Below are 23,311 nucleotides of genomic sequence, written 5' to 3' on the forward strand. Positions count from 1 at the left end.
GGTTCCAGGTCACCCTCATCCTGTCCTGTGTCATTTCAATTAGTTGGGCCAGGTACCAACATGTCCAAATAAAGATAACCACAGTACCTGGGTGTTCAGAAGAGAACAAAGAATAGGAAGGCTCAGTAAGCCAAAGATAAATGGCTCTACAATTCTTTAGTGAATGGCATTCTTTTAAATCACTGAAAGGGGTGTTAGTGTCACTTATCTCCAAGTACCATCATGAATAAATACAAAGCTTCCATTGTGGACAGAGCAATATACTTGCTAAATTCCCTGCAGGGTATACCAGTTACGAATTGGACCCACAAAAAGTGAGGAAGAGGCTAACTAGATGAACACACACACACGCTCTTCAGACACCAAGAGTAAAAGGTGGTGGCATGAAAAAGTGGATTTTATATATGTTGATCCGTTCAGCAATTTGCTTTTATAGACTCTATTACACATACTCAGTTGTAGAGGGACACAGTCTTCTAGCCAAAGCATAAGGTTCCAATGTTACCATGACCAGAAGCTCAACTATTTTCTTACTGAACTGGAAACATCAGCTTCATTCTATGTAGATAAAATAACTTTTCATCTAGTTTTACTAGTGTGATTTTTTTTTTTAAGATACAGAGTGAATCTTGGGGTTTTATTTGTTGATAATATCTGTTACAGTTCTACAAGTAGGTAGAAGATTCTGTAACCCATACTATTTTAAAATATTTTTCTCTCTTCTTTTACCTGAAGTTCCTTTGTGTGATCCATCACTGAAGACTAGGTTTGGTTTTTAAATGGTTTAGAACACCAAGATCAATTTCAGGGACACAATGAATGCGATCAGAAAAAAATCATTAATAAAATGGTTAAATCATTTCAGATTAACTGCAATTAAAACTCACTAGGATTCTAGCCTAATGAGTTTTAATTGTTTTCCTAAATTTTGTTCTTATAGTTACAAAAACAAGTAATGAAACGACACAGCAGCACGCTCTGCTGTTATGCAAAACAATACGAAGATCAACTTTTTCCATGCAGCTCATTATGGAAAACTAAAACTAAAGGGCATTTCCCTTCGTTTTCTTTATATATTGGTGAGCAAGCCCAAGTATTAAAGTAAGACCTCTGGTCAGATTCCAGTCTAATCAATAACCTAGTATTGAACTCAATTACAGGCCAATTTACCATTTGCCCCATAATCCCAATCACTGCCAAAAAGAGCTGTCACACAGTGCCCTCCAACACAGCAGCATTTGTACACTAACTCCATATCTGGATTGATCTTCCTACACAGAACCCCATATGGATCAGAGTACCTAAGCGTCTTTCTGTCCTTAGTGAATTATAGAGAAGAGGCACCAGTATTACACAAACTAGAAATTAACTGAAATGCCCTAGCAGCGGTACTTAAAGAACTACACCCAAGGAGCCTCACCTACTCCTGGAGCTTATTTAGATAACAAGACTCTGGACTCTGAGCTGATGCTGTACTGGAATAAGACTTTTGGAGATCTTAGGAGGGCGTGTCTTGCATATGGGAGAGACATGAATTACTCAGGGCCGAGGGTGGACTGTGGTGGGCCGCTTTCTAAAAGTTGGCTGCTGGTATTCATACTCTGTGTAATCCCCTTTCTGGAGTGGGCTGGACATACCACTCCCTCTTGCCCTTTAGCCCCTGCTCCCATGAAGCTGCCATAATGTAAGCACCCCCATGGAGAGGCCACTTAGCAAGGAACAGAGGGAAGCCGCCTGCCACTAGCCCACAAAAAAAACCTAAATCCTGCCAACAACCACTCAGGCGAGCCTGGAAACAGACTGACACTCTGACATGCCTTACAGTGACTGCAGCTCTATCTAGCCCACACCTGGATTTTAGCATTTCGAGAGGCCCAGAGCCATAGGACACAGCTAAGCTGTGCCTAAATTCCTGACCCACAGAAACTGTAGACAAGAACTGTTTTAAGCTACTAAATTTAAGTAATTTGTTACTCAGTAATAAATAACAGATATTTAATACATATTTTTACCCCTAAAAGCATCATTTGGATAGCATCACAATATGTATTTGAAACTTTTACCTAATTTGAAAAAGTACTTGCTGTCCTCATCTGGAATTTTAAGCTCTCTTAATAATCTCTGCATTTTTCAGGACTACCAAGTTCCATAATATATGAAAACAATGCAAGCTTTCCCAAGTTTATTTAATTCACTTAAAAGTCAATAGAATACTCAAGATATTTAACTTTGTCACTTATATATCACAGGCCCACATCAGCATTAAGGAGCCCCTAATAAAAGCAAAAACAAAAAAACCCAAAAAATCCAAGATAAATTTTACTTCTAGAACATCACATGCAGACTCAGAGATAAACTCTACTTCTATAAAATAATAAATAAAGGAAAACTTCTTTGATTAGAAGGCTTACAAAGAACTTCCTTACCTTGAATGCACTGAAGTGTTCCATCCTCCGCTCTTATTGTAAAAGTCTCACCTGGATTAACTTGAACGAGAATAACCTGCCAAAATAACACAGTAATTTCAATTTAATACTCTTCAACGGCTTCATTACCTAAATTTATGTACTAGATAAGTATGTGGCACAGGATCTTGTATAAACACAAAACTTAGGATATATCTTAGATATGGTTCAAATTTGAGGGGGGTAAGTTCATGCATTTGAATTTAGCTAAGTGAATTCTCCTGTGTTGCTTATGCTATATAACTAAAAAAAAAAAAAAAACCCAATGTTAAGATACCTTTTCTTTCAGACAATTCCTTTTTTTCTTTCACTAAACCAGAAACAACAATTAAAGAAGAAAAAGAACCAGAAACTATAACTTACAATGGAAAATTGAAAGAGAAATGAGTTTCTGACCTAACACTGTTGCATACCATTCCCAAGTATCTATTACTGACCTGACTCCACTGTGTAACAATAGAAAGCAATTTATAAGAAAAATGTTTTTTGGGGAAAAAAAAGCGTGTATAGAACCTGGAAATAACAATGAACAGTATAAAATAAATATTACAAATAAGACCCAACACACACACAAATTTTTGAATCTATTACCTAAATGTCAGTGTTTTAGTCATATAACATAGATATTTAGTTATCAGAAGACAACTTCCGAAAGACTAAACCACGGATGCCATGGCAAAGTATGTTCTTTTAAGAACCTCAGTTTTAAGTTCTAATCTCATTTAGTTCCTTTAGATAACAAAAGCAAAAAACAAAAAATCACTAATTTATATTTAAATATAAATTAAAGGACATAACAAAGTTTAAAAAACTGTAGTTAAAAATTACCAGGTGCGCTACCTGGGTTCTTTGGTGGGGCTAATGGCGGAGTCTGGGAGGGCTCATGCCAAGGAATAAATACTTCCCAGAACTTCTGCGGCCAGTGTCCTTGTCCTCACAGTGAGACACAGCCACCCCTGCCTCTGCAGGAGACCCTCCAACACTAGCAGGTATAACGTGCATATAAATAAAGTCCACAGATCAGAAGAATGGAGCTTGAAGAGCTTATAGAAATGTATACATTCATATACTCACAACACAATCAAATATAAATTATTCTCAGCACCCTACAAGACCCTTGCCCCTCCTATTCAGTACCTGTCCCAAAGAGGGACTTCTCTGGTGGCACAGTCGTTAAGAATCCGCCTGCCAGTGCAGGGGACATGGGTTCGAGCCCTGGTCTGGGAAGACCCTACATTTTGCGGAGCAACTAAGCCCGTGTGCCACAACTACTGAGCCTGCGCTCTAGAGCCCGTGAGCCACAACTACTGAAGCCCACACGCCTACAGCTCATGCTCCGCAACAAGAGAAGCCGCCGCAATGAGAAGCCTGCGCACCGCAACGAAGAGTAGCCCCTGCTCGCCGCAACTATCGAAAGCCTGCGCGCAGCAACAAAGACCCAACGCAGCCAAAAATGAATAAATTTTTTAAAAAACTGATTAAGATCTCAAGGACAATGTTGAATAGAAGACATTCTTCTCTTGTTCATGACCATTGTGACCATGCCTGTCAGCGGGAAAGCATCAGTTTTACCATTAAGTGTGATGCTAGGTGTGTGTGTTTGTGTGTGTTTTAATAGTCCTCATCAAAACATACATGTATTTAAAAAATCATGAATAAGTATTAAATTTTACCTATTGAAATTTAAAAAAAATTAACATGTGCAACATTAACACTATTAAAATAATGACTGCATATTTCTAGAAACTGGAAGGATGTCAGTGTCACATTCATCTTATAGTTCTTAGAGCAAGCCTTGTTCCTCCCTGCCTCAAAACCATCAAGCATACTGTTCCCTCTGTCTGCAATGCTCTCTCTGCACTCCTTCATCTCTGCCCACCTTATTCCTTCCTCAACCAGCTAACGCCCATTCATCCTTGCCAGATTAAGAAGTGGTATTTGACTCTCAGGACAGGCCAGGTCTTGTAATATGTGTTCTCAAAAAACAAACAAAACTCTACTCCTTCCTAAAATTTACAATTGCAATTAATTAACTAAGGAATTATTTTTGTGTCTGTCTTTCCTTTAATCTAGGCTCTGTAAGGGCAAGATCTGACACAGAATAAGTGCTCAAGAAATAAATTTACTGGACAGATTGGTTCAAGATGGCAGAGTAAAAGGACGTGCTCTCACTCCCTCTTGTGAGAACACTGGAATCACAACTAACAGATGAACAACCATCGACAGGAAGACACTGGAGCACACCAAAAGAGATACCCCACATCCAAAGACAAAGGAAAAGCCATACTGAGATGGTATGAGGGGCACATTCGTATTAAAATCAAATCCAATAACTGCTGGGTGGGTGACCCACAAACTGGAGAACACTTATACCACACAAGTCCACCCACTGGAATGAAAGTTCTGAGCTCCACATCAGGCTTCCGAACCTGGGGGTCTGGCAACGGGAGAAGGAATTCCTAGAGAATCAGACTTTAAAGGCTAGGGGGATTTGACTGCAAGACTTCGACAGGACTGGGGGAAACAGAGACTCCACTCTTGGAGGGCACACACAAAGTAGTGTGTGCTTAGGGACCCAGGGGAAGGAGCAGTGGCCCCACAGGAGACTGAACCAGACCTACCTGCTAGTATTGGGGGGTGTCCGAGGACAAGGACACTGGCAGCAGAACTTCTGGGAGGTACTCCTTGGCATGAGCCCTCACACAGTCTGCCATTAGCCCCACCAAAAAGCCGGGGTAGGCTCCAGTGTTGGGTCTTCTCAGACCAACCAACCAACAGGGAGGGGACACAGCCCCACCCATCAGCAGGCAAGTGGATTAAAGTTTTACTGGGCTCTGCCCACCAGAGCAACACCCAGCTCTATCCACCACCAGTCCCTCCCATCAGGAAAATTGCACAAGCCTCTTAGATAGCCTCATCCACCAGAGGGCAGACAGCAGAAGCAAGAACTACAATCCTGCAGCCTGAGGAACAAAAAGCACATTCATAGAAAGACAGACAAGATGAAAACGCAGAAGGCTATGTACCAGATGAAGGAACAAGACAAAACCCCACAAAAACAACTAAATGAAGTGGAGATAGGCAACCTTCCAGAAAAAGAATTCAAAATAATGATAGTGAAGATGATCCAGGACCTCGGAAAAAGAATGGAGGCAAATATCAAGAAGATGCAAAAAATGTTTAACAAAGACCTAGAAGAATTAAAGAATAAACAAACAGAAATGAACAATACAAGATTTGAAATGAAAAATACACTAAAAGGAATCAATAGCAGAATAACTGAGGCAGAAGAAGGGATAAGTGACCTGGAAGACAGAATGATGGAATTCACTGCTGCAAAAGAGAATAAAGAAGAAAGAATGAAAAGAAATGAAGACAGCCTAAGAGACCACTGGGACAACATTAAATGCAAGAACATTCACGTTATAGGGGTCCAAGAAGGAGAAGAGAGAGAGAAAGAACCCGAGAAAATATCTGAAGAGATTATAGTCGAAAACTTGCCTAACATGGGAAAGGAAACAGCCACCCAAGTCCAGGAAGCACAGAGAGTCCCATACAGGATAAACCCAAGGAGAAATACGGCGAGACACATAGTAATGAAATTGGCAAAATTTAAAGACAAAGAAAAATTACTGAAAGCAGCAAGAGAAAAACGACAAATAACATACAAGGGAACTCCCATAAGGTTAACAGCTGATTTCTGAGCAGAAACTCTACAAGCCAGAAGGGAGTGGCATGATATACTTAAAGTGATAAAAGGGAAAAACCTACAACCAAGATTACTCTACCCAGCAAGGATCTCATTTAGATTTGATGAAGAAGTCAAAAGCTTTACAGACAAGCAAAAGCTAAGAGAATTCAGCACCACCAAACCAGATCTACAACAAATGCTAAACGAACTTATCTAAATGGGAAACACAAAAGAAAGGAACCTACAAAAACAAACCCAAAACGATTAAGAAAATGGTAATAGGAACATACATATCAATAATAACCTTAAATGTGAATGGATTAAATGCTCCAACCAAAAGGCACAGGCTTGCTGAATGGATACAAAAACAAGACCCATATATATGCTGTCTACAAGAGACCCACTTCAGACCTAGGGACACGTACAGACTGAAACTGAGGGGATGGAAAAAGATATTCCATACAAATGGAAATCAAAAGAAAGCTGGAACAGCAATACTTGTATCAGATAAAATAGACTTTAAAATAAAGAATGTTACATGAGAAAAGGAAGGACACTACATAATGATCAAGGGATCAGTCCAAGAAGAAGATATAACGATTATAAATATATGCACCCAACATAGGAGCACCTCAATACATAACGCAACTGCTAACAGCTATAAAAGAGGAAATCGACGGTAACACAATAGTGGAGGACTTTAACACCTCACTTACACCAATGGACAGATCATCCAAACAGAAAATTAATAAGGAAACAAAAGCTTTAAATAACACAGTAGGCCAGATAGATTTAATTGATATTTACAGGACATTCCATCCAAAAACAGCAGATTACACCTTCTTCTCAACTGCGCATGGAACATTCTCCAGGACAGATCACATCTTGGGTCACAAATCAAGCCTCAGTAAAGTTAAGAAAACTGAAATCATATCAAGCATCTTTTCTGACCACAACACTATGAGATTAGAAATCAATTACAGGGAAAAGAAATGGAAAAAAACACAAAGACATGGAGGCTAAACAACATGTTACTAAATAACCAAGCGATCGCTGAAGAAATCAAAGAGGAAATCAAAAAATACTTAGAGACAAATGACAATGAAAACACAATGATCCAAAAGGTATGGGATGCAGCAAAAGCAGTTCTAAGAGGGAAGTTTATAGCTATACAAGCATACCTCAAGAAACAAGAAAAATCTTAAATAAACAATCTAAACTTTCACCTAAAGGAACTAGAGAAAGAAGAACAAACAAAAACAAAGTTAGCAGAAGAAAAGAAATCATAAAGATCAGAGCAGAAATAAATGAAATAGAAACAAAGAAAACAATAGCAAAGATTAATAAAACTAAAAGCTGGTTCTTCAAGAAGATAAACAAAATTGATAAACCTTTAGCCAGACTCATCAAGAAAAAGGAGGAGAAGAATCAAATCAATAAAATTAGAAATGAAAAAGGAGAAGTTACAACAGACACCACAGAAATACAAAGCATCCTGAGAGACTACTACAAGCAACTCTATGCCAGTAAAATGGACAACCTGGAAGAAATGGACAAATTCTTAGAAAGGTATAACCTCCCAAGACTGAACCAGGAAGAAATAGAAAATATGAACAGACCTATCACAAGTAATGAAAATAAAACTGTGATTAAAAATCTTCCAACAAACAAAAGTCCAGGACCAGATGGCTTCACAGGTGAACGCTATCAAACATTTAGAGGAGAGCTAATACCATCCTTCTCAAACTCTTCCAAAAAATTGGAGAGGAAGGAATACTCCCAAACTCATTCTAGGAGGCCACCATCACCCTGATACCAAAACCAGACAAAGATACTACAAAAAAAGAAAATTACAGACCAATATCACTGATGAATATAGATGCAAAATTCCTCAACAAAATGCTAGCAAACAGAATCCAACGACACATTAAAAGGATCATACACCATGATCAAATGGGATTTATCCCAGGGATGCAAGGATTCTTCAATATATGCCAATCAATCAATGTGATACACCATATTAACAAACTGAAGAATAAAAACCATATGATCATCTCAATAGATGCAGAAAAAGCTTTCGACAAAATTCAACACCCATTTATGATAAAAAATCTCCAGAAAGTGGGCACAGAGGAAACCTACCTCAACATAATAAAGGCCATATACGACAAACCCACAGCCAACATCATTCTCAATGTTGAAAAACTGAAAGCATTTCCTCTAAGATCAAGAACAAGACAAGGATGTCCACTCTCACCACTCTTATTCAACATAGTTTTGGAGGTCCTAGCCACGGATATCAGAGAAGAAAAAGAAGTAAAAGGAATACAAATTGGAAAAAAAGAAGTAAAACTGTCACTGTTTGCAGATGACATGATACTATACATAGAATCCTAAAGCTGCCACCAGAAAACTACTAGAGCTAATCAATGAATTTGGTAAAGTTGCAGGATACAAAATTAATGCACAGAAATCTCTTGCATTCCTATACACTAATGATGAAAAATCTGAAAGAGAAATTAAGGAAACACTCCCATTTACCCTTGCAACAAAAAGAATAAAATACCTAGGAATAAACATACCTAGGGAGACAAAAGACCTGTATGCAGAAAACTATAAGACACTGATGAAAGAAATTAAAGATGAAACAAACAGATAGAGAGATACACCATGATATTGGATTGGAAGAATCAATACTGTGAAAATGACTATACTACCCAAAGCAACATACAGATTCAATTCAATCCGTGTCGAATTACCAATTGCATTTTTAACAGAACTAGAACAAAAAGTCTTAAAATTTGTATGGAGACACAAAAGACCCCAAATAGCCAAAGCAGTCTTGAGGAAAAAAAAAGGAGCTAGAGGAATCAGACTCCCTGACTTCAGACTACACTAAAAAGCTACAGTAATCAAGACAATATGGTACTGGCACATAAACAGAAACACAGATAAATGGAACAAGATAGAAAGCCCAGAGATACACCCACGTACCTAGGGTCAACTAATCTATGACAAAGGAGGCAAGGATATAGAATGGAGAAGAGTAGGTCTCTTCAATAAGTGGTGCTGGGAAAACTGGACAGCTACATGTAAAAGAATGAAGTTAGAACACTCCTTAACAGCATACACAAAAATAAAGTCAAAATTGATTATAGACCTAAATGTAAGACTGGACACTATAAAACTCTTAGAGGAAAACATAAGAAGAACACTCTTTGACATAAATCACAGCAAGATCTTTTTTGATCCACCTCCTAGAGTAATGGAAATAAAAAGAAACAAATGGGACTTAATGAAACTTTAAAGCTTCTGCACAGCAAAGGAAACCATAAACAAGACGAAAAGACCACCCTTAGAATGGGAGAAAATATTTGCAAACCAATCAACGGACAAAGGATTAATCTCCAAAATATATAAACAGCTCTTGCACTCAATATTAAAGAAACAACCCAATCCAAAAATGGACAGAAGACCTAAACAGACATTTCTCCAAAGAAGACATACAGATGTCCAAGAAGCACATGAAAAGCTGCTCAACATCACTAAGTATTAGAGAAATGAAAATCAAAACTACAGTGAGATATCACCTCACACCAGTTAGAATAGGCATCATCAAAAAATCTACAAGCAGGGGAGGAGCTTCAAGATGGCAGAAGAGTAAGACACTGAGATCACCTTCCTCCCCACAAATACATCAGAAATACATCTGCATGTGGAACACCTCCTACAGAACACCTACTGAATGCTGGCAGAAGACCTCAGACCTCCAAAAAGGCAAGAAACTCCCCACGTACCTGGGTAGAGCAATAGAAAAAAGAATAGAGACAAAAAAATAGGGACGGGACCTACACCAGTGGGAGGAAGCTGTGAAAGAGGAAAGGTTTCCACACACTAGGAAGCCCCTTCGCGGGTGGAGACTGCGGGTAGTGGAGGTGGGGAGCTTCGGAGCCACGGAGGAGATCACAGCAATCGGAGTGCGGAGGGCAAAGCGGAGAGATTCCCGCACAGTGGATCAGGACCGACCGGCACTCACCAGCCCGAGAGGCTTGTCTACTCACCCGCCGGGGCGGGCGGGGCTGCGAGCTGAGGCTCGGGCTTTGGTCGGAGCGCAAGGAGAGGACTGGGGTTGGCGGCGTGAACACAGCCTTCAGGGGGTCAGTGCACCAAGGCTAGCCGGGAGGGAGTCCGGGAAAAGGTCTGGAGCTGCCGAAGAGGCAAGAGACTTTTTCTTCCCTCTGTTTCCTGGTGCACGATGAGAGGGGATTAAGAGCGCTGCTTAAAGGAGCTCCAGAGACGGGCGCGAGCCGTGGCTATCAGCGTGGAACCCAGAGACAGGCACGAGATGCTAAGGCTGCTACTGCAGCCACCAAGAAGCCTGTCTGCGAGCACAGGTCACTATCCACACCTCCCCTCCTGGGCGCCTGTGCAGCCCGCCACTGCCAGGGTCCTGTGATCCAGGGACAACTTCCCCAGGAGAACGCACGGCGCGCCTCAGGCTGGTGCAACATCACGCTGGCCTCTGCCGCCGCAGGCCCGCCCCGCACTCCGAGCCCCTCCCTCCCCCCCGGCCTGAGTGAGCCACAGCCTCCGAATCAGCTGCTCCTTTAACCCCGTCCTGTCTGAGGGAAGAACAGACGCCCTCAGGCGACCTATATGCAGAGGCGGGTCCAAATCCAAACCTGAACCCCAGGAGCTGTGTGAAGAAAGAAGAAAAAGGGAAATCTCTCCCGGCAGCCTCAGGAGCAGCGGATTAAATCTCCACAATCAATGTGATGTACCCTGCATCTGCGGAATACCTGAATAGACAATTTATCATCCCAAATTGAGGAGGTGGACTTTGGGAGCAACAGTATAAATATATTTTTTTCCCTTTTTCTCTTTTTGTGACTGTGTATATGTATGCTTCTGTGTGTGATTTTGTCGGTATACCTTCACTTTTACCATTTACCCTAGGGCTCTGTCTGTCCGTTATTTTTTTTTAATTACTTTAAAACTTTTCTTTCTTAATAATTATTTTTTATTTTAATAATTTTTTTATTTTAATTTACTCTTTTATTTTATTTCATTTTATCTTCTCCCTCCTCCCTCCATCCCTCCCTCCCTCCCTCCTTCCTTCCTTCCTCCCTTCCTTTCCTTTCTTTCTTTCTTTTCTCCCTTTTATTCTGAGCCGTGTGGAGGACAGGCTCTTGGTGCTCCAGCCAGACGCCAGGGCTGTGCCACTGAGATGGGAGAGCCAAGTTCAGGACATTGGTCCACAAGAGACCTCCGAGCTCCACGTAATATTAAACAGCGAAAATCTCCCAGGGCTCTCCATCTCAACATCAAGACCCAGCTCCACTCAACGACCAGCAAGCTACAGTGCTGGACACCCTATGCCAGACAACTAGCAAGACAGGAACATAACCCCATCCAGTAGCACAGAGGCTGCCTAAGATAATAATAAGGCCACAGACACCCCAAATCACACCACCAGACGTGGACCTGCCCACCAGAAAGACAAGATCCAGCCTCATCTACCAGAACACAGGCACTAGTCCCCTCCACCAGGAAGCCTACACAACCCACTGAACCAACTTTACCCACTAGGGACACACACCAAAAACAACGGAAACTACGAACCTGCAACCTGCGAAAAGGAGACCCCAAACACAGTAAGTTAAGCAAAATTAGAAGAAAGAGAAACTGCAGATTAAGGAGCAAGGCAAAAACCCAACAGACCTAACAAATGAAGAGGAAGTAGGCAGTCTAGCTGAAAAAGAATACAGAATAATGATAGTAAAGATGATCCAAAATCTTATAAATGGAATAGAGAAAATACAAGAAACATTTAACAAGGACCTAGAAGAACTAAAGAGCAAACAAACAGTGATGAACAACACAATAAATGAAATTTAAAATTCTCTAGAAGGGATCAATAGCAGAATAACTTAGGCAGAAGAACGGATAAGTGACCTGGAAGACAAAATAGTGGAAGTAACTACTGCAGAGCAGAATAAAGAAAAAAGAATGAAAAGAATTGAGGACAGTCTCATAGAACTCTGGGACAACATTGAACACAACATTCGAATTATAGGGGTCCCAGAAGAAGAAGAGAAAAAGAAAGGGACTGAGAAAATATTTGAAGAGATTATAGCTGAAAACTTCCCTAATATGGGAAAGGACATAGTTAATCAAGTCCAGGAAGCACAGAGAGTTCCACACAGGATTAAATCCAAGGAGAAACACGCCAAGACACATATTAATCAAACTATCAAAAATTAAATACAAAGAATAAATATTAAAAGCAGCAAGGGAAAAACAACAAATAACACATAAGGGAATCCCCATAAGGTTAACAGCTGATCTTTCAGCAGAAACTCTGCAAGCCAGAAGGGAGTGGCAGGACATATTTAAAGCGATGAAAGAGAAAAACCTACAACCAAGATTACTCTACCCAGCAAGGATCTCATTCAGATTTGATGGAGAGCTTAAACCGTTACAGACAAGCAAAAACTAAGAGAACTGAGCACCATCAAACCAGCTTTACAAGAAATGCTAAAGGAACTTCTCTAGGCAGGAAACACAAAAGAAGGAAAAGACCTACAATACTAAACCCAAAACAATTAAGAAAATAGTAATAGGAACATACACATTGATAATTACCTTAAATGTAAATGGATTAAATGCTCCAACCAAAAGACATAGATTGGCTGAATGGATACAAAAACAAGACCCATATATATCCTGTCTACAAGAGACCCACTTCAGACCTAGAGAGACATACAGACAGAAAGTGAGGGGATGGAAAAAGATATTCCATGCAAATGGAAACCAAAAGAAAGCTGGAGTAGCAATTCTCGTATCAGACAAAATAGACTTTAAAACAAAGACTATTACAAGAGACAAAGAAGGACACTACATAATGATCAAGGGATCAATCCAAGAAGAAGATATAACAATTTTAAGTATTTATGCACCCAACATAGGAGCACCTCAATACATAAGGCAAATACTAACAGCCATAAAAGGAGAAATCAACAGTAACACAATCACAGTAGGGGACTTTAACACCCCACTTTCACCAATGGACAGATCATCCAAAATGAAAATAAATAAAGAAACACAAGCTTTAAGTGATACATTAAACAAGATGGACTTAATTGATATTTATAGGACATTCCATCCAAAATCAACAGAATACACATTCTTCTCAAGTGCTCATGGAACATTCTCCAGGATAGATCATCTCTTGGGTCACAAATCAAGCCTTGGTAAATTTAAGAAAACTGAAATCCTATCAAGTATCTTTTCTGACCACAATGCTATAAGTCTAGGTATCAATTACAGGAAAAAGTCTGTAAGAAATACAAACACATGGAGGCTAAACAATGCTACTTAATAACCAAGAGATCACTGAAGAAATCAAAGAGGAAATCAAAAAATACCTAGAAACAAATGACAATGAAAACACAACGAACCAAAACATATGGGATGCAGCAAAAGCAGTCCTAAGAGGGAAGTCTATAGCAATACAATCCCTACCTTAAGAAACAACTCAAATAAACAACCTAACCTTACACCTAAAGCAATTAGAGAAAGAAGAACAAAAAAAACCCAGAGTTAGCAGAAGGAAAGAAATCATAAAGATCAGATTGGAAATAAATGAAAAACAAATGAAGGAAACGATAGCAAAGATCCATAAAACTAAAAGCTGGTTCTTTGAGAAGATAAACAAAATTGATAAACCATAGCCAGACTCATCAAGCAAAAAAGGGAGAATACTCAAATCAACAGAATTAGAAATGAAAAAGGAGAAGCAACAACTGACACTGCAGAAATACAAAGGATCATGAGAGGTTACTACAAGCAAATATATGCCAATAAAATGGACAACCTGGAAGAAATGGACAAATTCTTAGAAGTGCACAACCTTCCAAGACTGAACCAGGAAGAAATAGAGAATATGAACAGACCAATCACAAGCACTGAAATTGAAACTGTGATTAAAAATCTTCCAACAAACAAAAGCCCAGGACCAGATATCTTCACAGGCGAATTCTATCAAACAATTATAGAAGAGATAATACCTATCCTTCTCAAACTCTTCCAAAATATAGAAGAGGGAGGAACACTCCCAAACTCATTCTACAAGGCCACCATCACCAAGATACCAAAACCATACAAAGATGTCACAAAGAAAGAAAACTACAGGCCAATATCACTGATGAACATAGATGCAAAAATCCTCAACAAAACACTAGCAAACAGAATCCACATTAAAAGGATCATACACTATGATCAAGTGGGGTTTATCCCAGGAATGCAAGTATTCTTCAATATACGCAAATCAATCAATTTGACACACCATATGAACAAATTGAAGGAGAAAAACCATATGATCATCTCAATAGATGGAGAGAAAGCTTTTGACAAAATTCAACACCGATTTATGATAAAAATCCTCCAGAAAGTAGACATAGAGGGAACTTTCCTCAATATAATAAAGGCCATATATGACAAACCCACAGCCAACCTCGTCCTCAATGGTGAAAAACTGATACCATTTCCACTAAGATCACGAACAAGACAAGGTTGCCCACTCTCACCACTCTTATTCAACATAGTTTTGGAAGTTTTAGCCACAGCAGAGAAGAAAAAGAAGTAAAAGGAGTCCAAATTGGAAAAGAAGAAGTAAAGCTGTCACTGTTTGCAGATGACATGATACTATACATAGAGAATTCTAAAGATGCTACCAGACAACTACTAGAGCTAATCAATGAATTTGGTAAAGTAGCAGGGTACAAAATTAATGCACAGAAATCTCTTGCATTCCTATACACTAATGATGAAAAATGTGAAAGTGAAATTAAGAAAACACTCCCATTTACCACTGCTAACGAAAAGAATAAAATATCTAGGAATAAACCTACTTAAGGAGACAAAAGACCATATGCAGAAAATTATAAGACACTGACGAAAACTGATACAAATAGATGGAGAGATATACCTTGTTCTTGCATTAGAAGAATCAACATTGTGAAAATGACTATACTACCCAAAGCAATCTACAGATTCAATGTAATCCCTATCAAATTACCACTGACATTTTTCACAGAACTAGGAAAAAAATTCATAATTTGTATGGAAACACAAAAGACCGTGAATACCCAAAGCAATCTTGAGAAAGAAAAATGGAGCTGGAGGAATCAGGCTCCCTGACTTCAGACTATACTACAAAGCTACAGTAATCAAGACAATATGGTACTAGCACAGAAACAGAAATATAGATCAATGGAACAGGATAGAAAGCCCAGAGATAAACCCATGCACATATGGTCACCTTATCTTTGAGAAAGGAGGCAAGAATATACAGTGAAGAAAAGACAGCCTCTTCAATAAGTGGTGTTGGGAAAAGTGGACAGCTACATGTGAAAGAATGAAATTAGAACACTCCCTAACACCATACACAAAAATAAACTCAAAATGGATTGAAAACCTAAATGTAAGGCCAGACACCATCAAATTCTTAGGGGAAAACAAGGCAGAACACTCTATGACATAAATCACAACAAGATCCTTTTTGACTCACCTCCTAGAGAAATGGAAATAAAAACAAAAATAAACAAATGGGATCTAATGAAACTTAAAAGCTTTTGCACAGCAAAGGAAAACATAAACAAGAGGAAAACACAACCCTCAGAATGGGAGAAAATATTTGCAAATGAAGCAACTGACAAAGGAATAATCTGCAAAATTTACAAGCAGCTCATGCAGCTCAATATCTAAGAAACAAACAACCCAATCCAAAAATGGGCAGAAGACCTAAATAGACATTTCTCCAAAGAAGATATACAGATTGCCAACAGATACATGAAAGGATGCTCAACATCATTAATCATCAGAGAAATGCAAATCAAAACTACAATAAGATATCAGCTCACACCGGTCAGAACAGCCATCATCAAAAAGTCTACAAACAATAAATGCTGGAGAGGGTGTGGAGAAAAGCGAACCCTCTTGCACTGTTGGTGGGAAAGTAAATTGATACAGTCACTATGGAGAACACTATGGAGGTTCCATAAAAAAGCTAAAAATAGAACTACCATACAACCCAGCAATCCCACTACTGGGCATATGCCCTGAGAAAACCGTAATTCAAAAAGAGTCATGTACCAAAATGTTCATTGCAGCTCTATTTACAATAACCAGGACATGGAAGCAACCTAAGTGTCCATCAACAGATGAATGGATAAAGAAGATGTGGCACATACATACAATGGAATATTACTCAGCCATAAAAAGAAACGAAATTGAGTTATTTGTCGTGAGGTGGATGGATCTAGAGACCGTCAAACAGAGTGAAGTAAGTCAGAAAGAGAAAAACAAATATCGTATGCTAACACATATATATGGAACCTAAAAAAAAAAAATGGTCATGAAGAACCTAGGGGCAGGGCGGGAATAAAGACACAGACCTACTAGAGAATGGACTTGAGGACACAGTATGCTGGGACAAAGTGAGAGAGTGGCATGTACATGTATACACTACCAAATATAAAACCGATAACTAGTGGGAAGCAGCCACATATCACAGGGAGATCAGCTCCATGCTTTGTGACCACCTACAGGGGTGGGATAAGCAGGGTGGGAGGGAGGGAGACGCAGGAGGGAAGAGATATGGGGATATATGTATATGTATAGCTGATTCACTTTGTTATAAAGCAGAAACTAGCACACCATTGTAAAGCAATTATACTACAATAAAGATGTTAAAAAAAAAAAAAAAAAGAAAATCCGCAAGCAACAAATGCTGGAGAGGGTGTGGAGAAAAGGGAACCCTCTTGCACTGTTGGTGGGAATGTAAATTGATACAGCCACTATGGAGAACAGTATGGAAGGTCCTTAAAAAACTAAAAATAGAACAGCCATATGACCCAGCAATCCCACTACTGGGCATATAACCTGAGAACACCATAATTCAAAAAGACACATGCACCCCAATGTTCATTGCAGCACTATTTACAATAGCCAGGTCAAGGAAGCAACCTAAATGCCCATCAATAGACGACTGGATAAAGAAGATGTGGTTCATATATGCAATGGAATATTACTCAGCCATAAAAAGGAATAAAATTGGGTCATTTGTAGAGACGTGGATGGATCTAGAGACTGTCATACAGAGTGAAGTAAGTCAGAAAGAGAAAAACAAATATCGTATGTTAGCGCATATATGTGGAACTTAGAAAATGGTACAGATGAACCGGTTTGCAGGGCAGAAATTGAGACACAGATGTAGAGAACAAACGTATGGACACCAAGGGGGGAAAGTGGCGGGGGAGGTGGTGGTATGAATTGGGAGACTGGGATTGACATGTGAACACTGATGTGTATAACATGGTTGAATAATAAGAACCTGCTGTATAAAAAAAATAAATAAAATTAAATTCAAAAAAAAAGAGGGGAAAAAAAGAAATATATTTACTGACTGAATGAAGTCATAAAACATAGGGAAAAACCACTGCAACAATTATTTTAACTTGGATATTAAGCTTTCAGAATATGCAACTTTGAAAGTCAATTTTATTTACTGTATGGACCATAATTTATCTGCATTTTAAAACTATTTATTAAGATCAAAACCATTTCATCTTTAAAAACTAAACCTTTAATTTCCATGTATTTTGCTTCTATTAATAATTCACCACAGGAAAAACTGCTGGGATATTAAAAACTTTTTAATCTGGAAATACATTAACTAGAGAAAACAGGATCATTCAAGGAAAAGCAGTACAAGCTTCATCCCTAGTGCTTCTTGTTATCTTGAAATATAACGGTTATTTCAAGGCAATTTATTTTTCCTGTACAGTAACTGTGTCAATAATCTTTCAGTCTTAAGTATTCAAATTCTTCCCAAGGTAAACACACTTTGTCATTTTAAGAACTCAAAAGGAAATCCTTTCAGATCTCTACGGAGTGATTAAGACATTCCAATTGCTTTCTTGAAACTGAGTTTTTAAAGTCATTCCTAACATGAAAATATTTTTGATTTTACTTTATTTTTATATACACATAGAACACAACTCGACTACAATGGAATCAAACCCTCCAATAAAGAAAATTATCCGTGTTTTTTTTTAAAAGTCCTTAAACCAACTCTAACATCACTGTAATAGTGCAGAAACCACCTGCTTTGTTAAGCCTGTAGGGATGGGCCTATAATACATGCCTGTAGAATTATTTAGTCAGAAAAAAAAAGTATCAGTGGACACTAAGACCATGATCCAGATATTCTTTGACAATCCCAAATTTATACACTCTCTTCCACTACACTCATAACTGTCAGACAATGTGTCCTAAATGCTGGTTCTAAAAGTGCAATGCACCAGTATTAGGGAAAATCCCAGGCAAGAAAAGGGATTTCTGAATTGGAGTATGTTCCAGGTTCTGTCACATCATCTGCTTATCGTGTTGCACGAAAAGTGTCCGCAGCAGTTCCTCAGCGGTCACTGACACTAGGTCACGATTCAAAGAATGGCTGTCCTGGAGGCATCCAGCCTCCAAAAACCATTTATGCCTTACCCTCTCTGCTCACAGGAGGCCCATTCCTGACCCCCACCCCATTTCTTCAGGGAGAAAGATGATAGGTAAAGGGCTTGTACACATCCTATTAAAATACCTCTCTTCAAATGTTTAGTTCCTGTAATTTTCCCTGCTGCTGTGTTGCTATGGCAACCAGATTATAATCTACCAAGTTACCTCAGAAACCAGGCAAATCTCCTGTGTCCCAATATCAATTTTTCTTAGTAAGAGCAAAAGTCATTATTTGAGCAAACCGTATTCATCTTGGCACCGAGATATTTTAAAAGAAAGCATTTTATTATACTGAAGCAGACTGGCTACCTTGCTGTTTTCACTGTCAATAAAGGAGAGATAAAAATAAAGTTTTGACACACACCAGCCCAATGATCTGTCCCTGACCAGAGACGAATGAGATGGCGGCAGCAAGCCATGCATCACACAGCCTTGAGGAGCGTAAGTCACACCCAAAGGCTCCCAGGCACTTAACCTTTTTTATCATACAGGTCAGTCAGTCTGTATGTCTGTGTCTCTCTCTGAATATCTCTCTCAATCTGTCTCTCCCCCCTCTCCCCCCATCCCCCACCCCTCTTCCCTCCCTCCTTCTTTCTCTCTTTAGCCACAAAGCAGACACTACGGTTACAATTTCTCTAAAATACAGAATGTAAAACATAACATCACTGTCCAAACCTCATTTTCTGTCCACTCAGTAAGCATTTCCTGCTTTTCTGAAGTCAGCATTAAAACAAGTCAGGCTGTATTCTGTGTCTTGTCAGAGGAGAAGAAAAAAAAAAAGAGAGAACAAAGATTTTAACCACTGATAGATTTTTTTTTCCCCAGAGATGTTAAAATAGAACCATGTTAATCAAATCATAAGAGCATACTTCAGTCTACTATTGCTTCATCAGATTTCTTTCAAATCTATTAGTGCTATACGAACCAAGCAGCCCAAAATAACCAAAGGTAGTTCATTAAGGCTTAAAGAAAAATAAGTGACCATTCTTCCAAAGTCCAGAGAAACAATAAAACAAGAGGCAGAATTAACATAATTGAGCAAAAGGCTAAAACACAGCATCCTGGGAAAGCTTTACCCAACAAGACAACTGAAACAGGTATAACACATCTTTCCTTAAAGATATAAATCTAAATCTAACTCTGTTTCTAACTCATTAGAAGAGCAAAAGGAAAGCTACATTTGCAATTTAAATTTTGGGTGGCTGATTAACCAGAAGATGGTTAGCATCTAAGACCTCTAGAGGCAAATTCCTAATTTATGCCTCAAATAAAATACTACCAGCCACCAGACTAAATAATCACTGCCACGTATGAGTCCATCACAAAAGCTTCTGCTAGGAGAGCAGTACTGACTGACCAAAGATGAAATGTTACATTTGCAGTATTCTTAAAAGTTAAATCCCATACCCAGACAATCGAGACATAAGCTGTGCTAGGAGAGGAGATCCCATTTCACTTTCAGAGCTTTTCCTACTTGCCGCATTCTGTGAGGCTTGTCTTACTCTTAGCTGTTTCATGTATGAATGAACATTCTCACTTAGAGCCAGCATTTATGAATATCCAACAGATATCTTCAGGGGAAAAAAATAATACAACCTAAAAGCTGCATAAGAGTTCCATGTAAGGACAGATTCTATCCAGGAAGATCTAATAAGTTAAAAAGTGACCTTTGACTCCATGAAAGGAATAGTAGCACCTTCCTTCTGGACACACACACACACACACACACACACACACACACACACACACACACACACACACACACACACACCCTCACTCCAGATTCCCAAACTCCAGAAAACTCCTGGCAAGATCTGCCCAGGCCCTGAAGGGCCCAAACCATCCATCAAGACACACCTTCGACACCCTGGTCTCTGTGCCAAGACCACAGCTGGCCTCAAGCAAAACTGAAAAGTAGCATCATTTGTTTTTTAAGCTCTGTCTCTTTTCTCCAAATCAGGAAAAGGGAGATGATGAGCTGCAAATGAACGATAATTACCTTTGTGGTAGTAACATACACAAAGAAAATGTCCCAAGATTTTAAATGTAAGCAGTTAGGGCTTCCCTGGTGGCACAGTGGTTAAGAATCCACCTGCCAATTCAGGGGACATGGGTTCGAGCCCTGGTCCGGGAAGATCCCACATGCTGCGGAGCAACTAAGGCCGTGCGCCACAACTACTGAGCCTGTGCTCTACAGCCCGAGAGCCACAACTACTGAAGCTCGCGTGCCACAACTACTGAAGCCTGCACACCTAGAGCCTGTGCTCCACAACAAGAGAAGCCAACGCACCGCAATGAAGAGTAGCCCCCTCTCGCCGCAACTAGAGAAAGCCCGCGTGCAGCAGCGAAGACCCAACACAGCCAAAAATAAAGAAAATAAATAATTTTTTTAAAAAAAGCAGCTTAGAATTTTCAAAAAAAAAAAGTGTGAGCAGTTAAATAGGAAGGTCCTAGAAGATAATGGGAAAGCATTGACTGACTCACCAGTTCACATGTCCAACCTGAAGCCTGAATCCAAAGCTGGCAGGAAAAGAACACGTAAGACCAGGGAGCCTCCAAGGGTACTTATACACTAGGTCAAGGCAAAAGGACATCCAGATTTTAGAGATGGGGAGCTGAGGCTTAAAGAGGATCAGTAACTTGTCTAAAGTCACAAAACCACAAAATGACTGAGCCAGCACTAGAATCCAGCCCTGCCTGACCAAAACGCATGCTTTTCTCTTCTACCGCACATCGTCCCTGCCCCACCTCCCCAGCAGGTGTGGGTTTCGCAGAGTCAGTTCTCTATGGAGAAGCTTCAATGAATGGTTACAGGGAGAGAATGCATTTAACTGGGTCAAAGGCATGTCCCCAAAACTGAGGACAAGTTCACTTCTAGGAAATCTGTGCTCACTCCCTGAGGCAGAGCCCCTTACTCCCAATATGGCAGTTGGGTGGTAAGGAATCCATCCCTTAACTAACAACGAACAGTTGTTTTTATATTGGGCAGGATTTATTCTCATAAATTCGTTGTCAAGTCCTTGAATTCCCCTAGAAACCTCAGACAAATCAATAAGCTAACCACTTGATTATCACAATCATTAGATGCCATTTCTCATGGCCTAATAACAGGCATAAGAAAAATAAAAGACTACTCCTGAAAAGACTGGGTCTTAGGCATCTATGCTTCCCAAGAGTCACCTGTCATCAACAAAAACGATAGGAATGGATTAACAGGTAACCAAGGAAAGAGAAATAAGATGAACCAAAAAGAACATTTTTATGCACTGAAATCACACCAGTGTCTGCTGAAAATATATACATTTGACCGTGAACCCTCTGCACAGTTGGAACTGCATATAACTTTACAGTTGGCCCTCCACATCCTCCGATTCAACCAACTGCAGACGGTGTAGTACTGTGATACATATTTAGTGAAAAAAAATCTGCATGTAAGTGGACCTATGCAGTTCAAACCCGTGCTGTTCAAGGGTAAACTGTACATTCAAATGAGTTCAATAACTGCATTTCAAATAAGTGTCCTTAGAAGAATTACTACTCTACTCAGTTATAATGCAGCAAATATTAATGCTTGCCCAGAAAGGGTGAGGCATTCCTCCAGGCCACAAAATAGAGTCTTAAACAACACGAAGTTCCCCCTACCACAGGCTGACAAATGGAACTTGCATGGGATGGGAGTGGGGAATCACTTAAATAAAAATAAAACATTTACAGATAGTGGTAAGGGCTATAAAGAAAATACAATGGCAGCTTGTAAGAAGTTATATATTTCTACTCCCTCTAATTGTATTCTGCCCTGAATAAAGAGATTCTATTACAAAAAGAGCTGTTTGCTAAGAATAAAAATATAGCATTAACTTAAATGGAAAAAATGCAAAATGTAATATAGATGGCCCAAACTAGGTTAAAAACCTGTTTTAAGAGAGCCACAAATGGCCAAGTCTAAAGTTTCAACTACAGTGCTTTCAAGATAGAAACCAAAAACATTAAAGACCAAAACTCCATACAAGCGTAAGTGTAGTTTTTCCCTGGCTAAGAGTAACGGCTACCAAATATCCTTGTGCATTTGGAGCAGCATCACGTTTATTTAAATGAATTTTTTTTTCATTTTATTAAATATATTTTCACAGAGTTGTTGAGTATCAAAAAGATACTTCCTCCTTTAGCTGAAAATTATATTCACTGAGAACAAATTTTCGTTCCTGCCGTCACTGTTTCAGGATCAATCCTTATTAAAAATGTCCACCATTTGAGGTTAAAACCCCTTTCTACCCCTCAATTCCATCCACACACCCCATACCTCCAAGCTGGGCTCTGGCCACACTGATGGGGAATCAGCAACTTGGGCCACTTTTCACCTAATCAGCCGTACCTTGAATGCGTTTTGCACACTGAATCTTGCATGTCTTCCTTCATTTAGATCCAGCTATCTCATGTCTGGTTTTGATTGGCTGGGACATGATCCACACTGATGTGCTAATTAATGGCACACACCTCTGGTAAGCTGTGCAATAAAAACCTAAATATACAACTCTACTGCGGGAATCTCAAAGGCCAGTGAAGAAACATATTTAACTGCCTA

General features: G+C 39.4%; 1 protein-coding gene across 7 annotated transcripts in view; it reads right to left on the bottom strand.

Moving 5' to 3' along the window:
* FNDC3B (fibronectin type III domain containing 3B) overlaps positions 1–23,311 on the bottom strand; it is a 356,837-nt gene that overhangs the window by 249,678 nt on the left and 83,848 nt on the right. For all 7 annotated transcript variants that reach the window (XM_089910834.1, XM_089910832.1, XM_022572178.2 and 4 more), the window contains exon 3: positions 2,427–2,502. In XM_089910834.1, coding sequence (XP_089766960.1) covers positions 2,427–2,502 — 76 coding nt within the window. The remainder of the gene's footprint in view (positions 1–2,426; positions 2,503–23,311) is intronic.

Source organism: Delphinapterus leucas, chromosome 4 (genome assembly GCF_059928025.1).
Source record: "Delphinapterus leucas isolate spDelLeu-1000000601 "Yukka" chromosome 4, BTC_Dleu_Yukka2, whole genome shotgun sequence".
Taxonomy (NCBI): domain Eukaryota; kingdom Metazoa; phylum Chordata; class Mammalia; order Artiodactyla; family Monodontidae; genus Delphinapterus; species Delphinapterus leucas.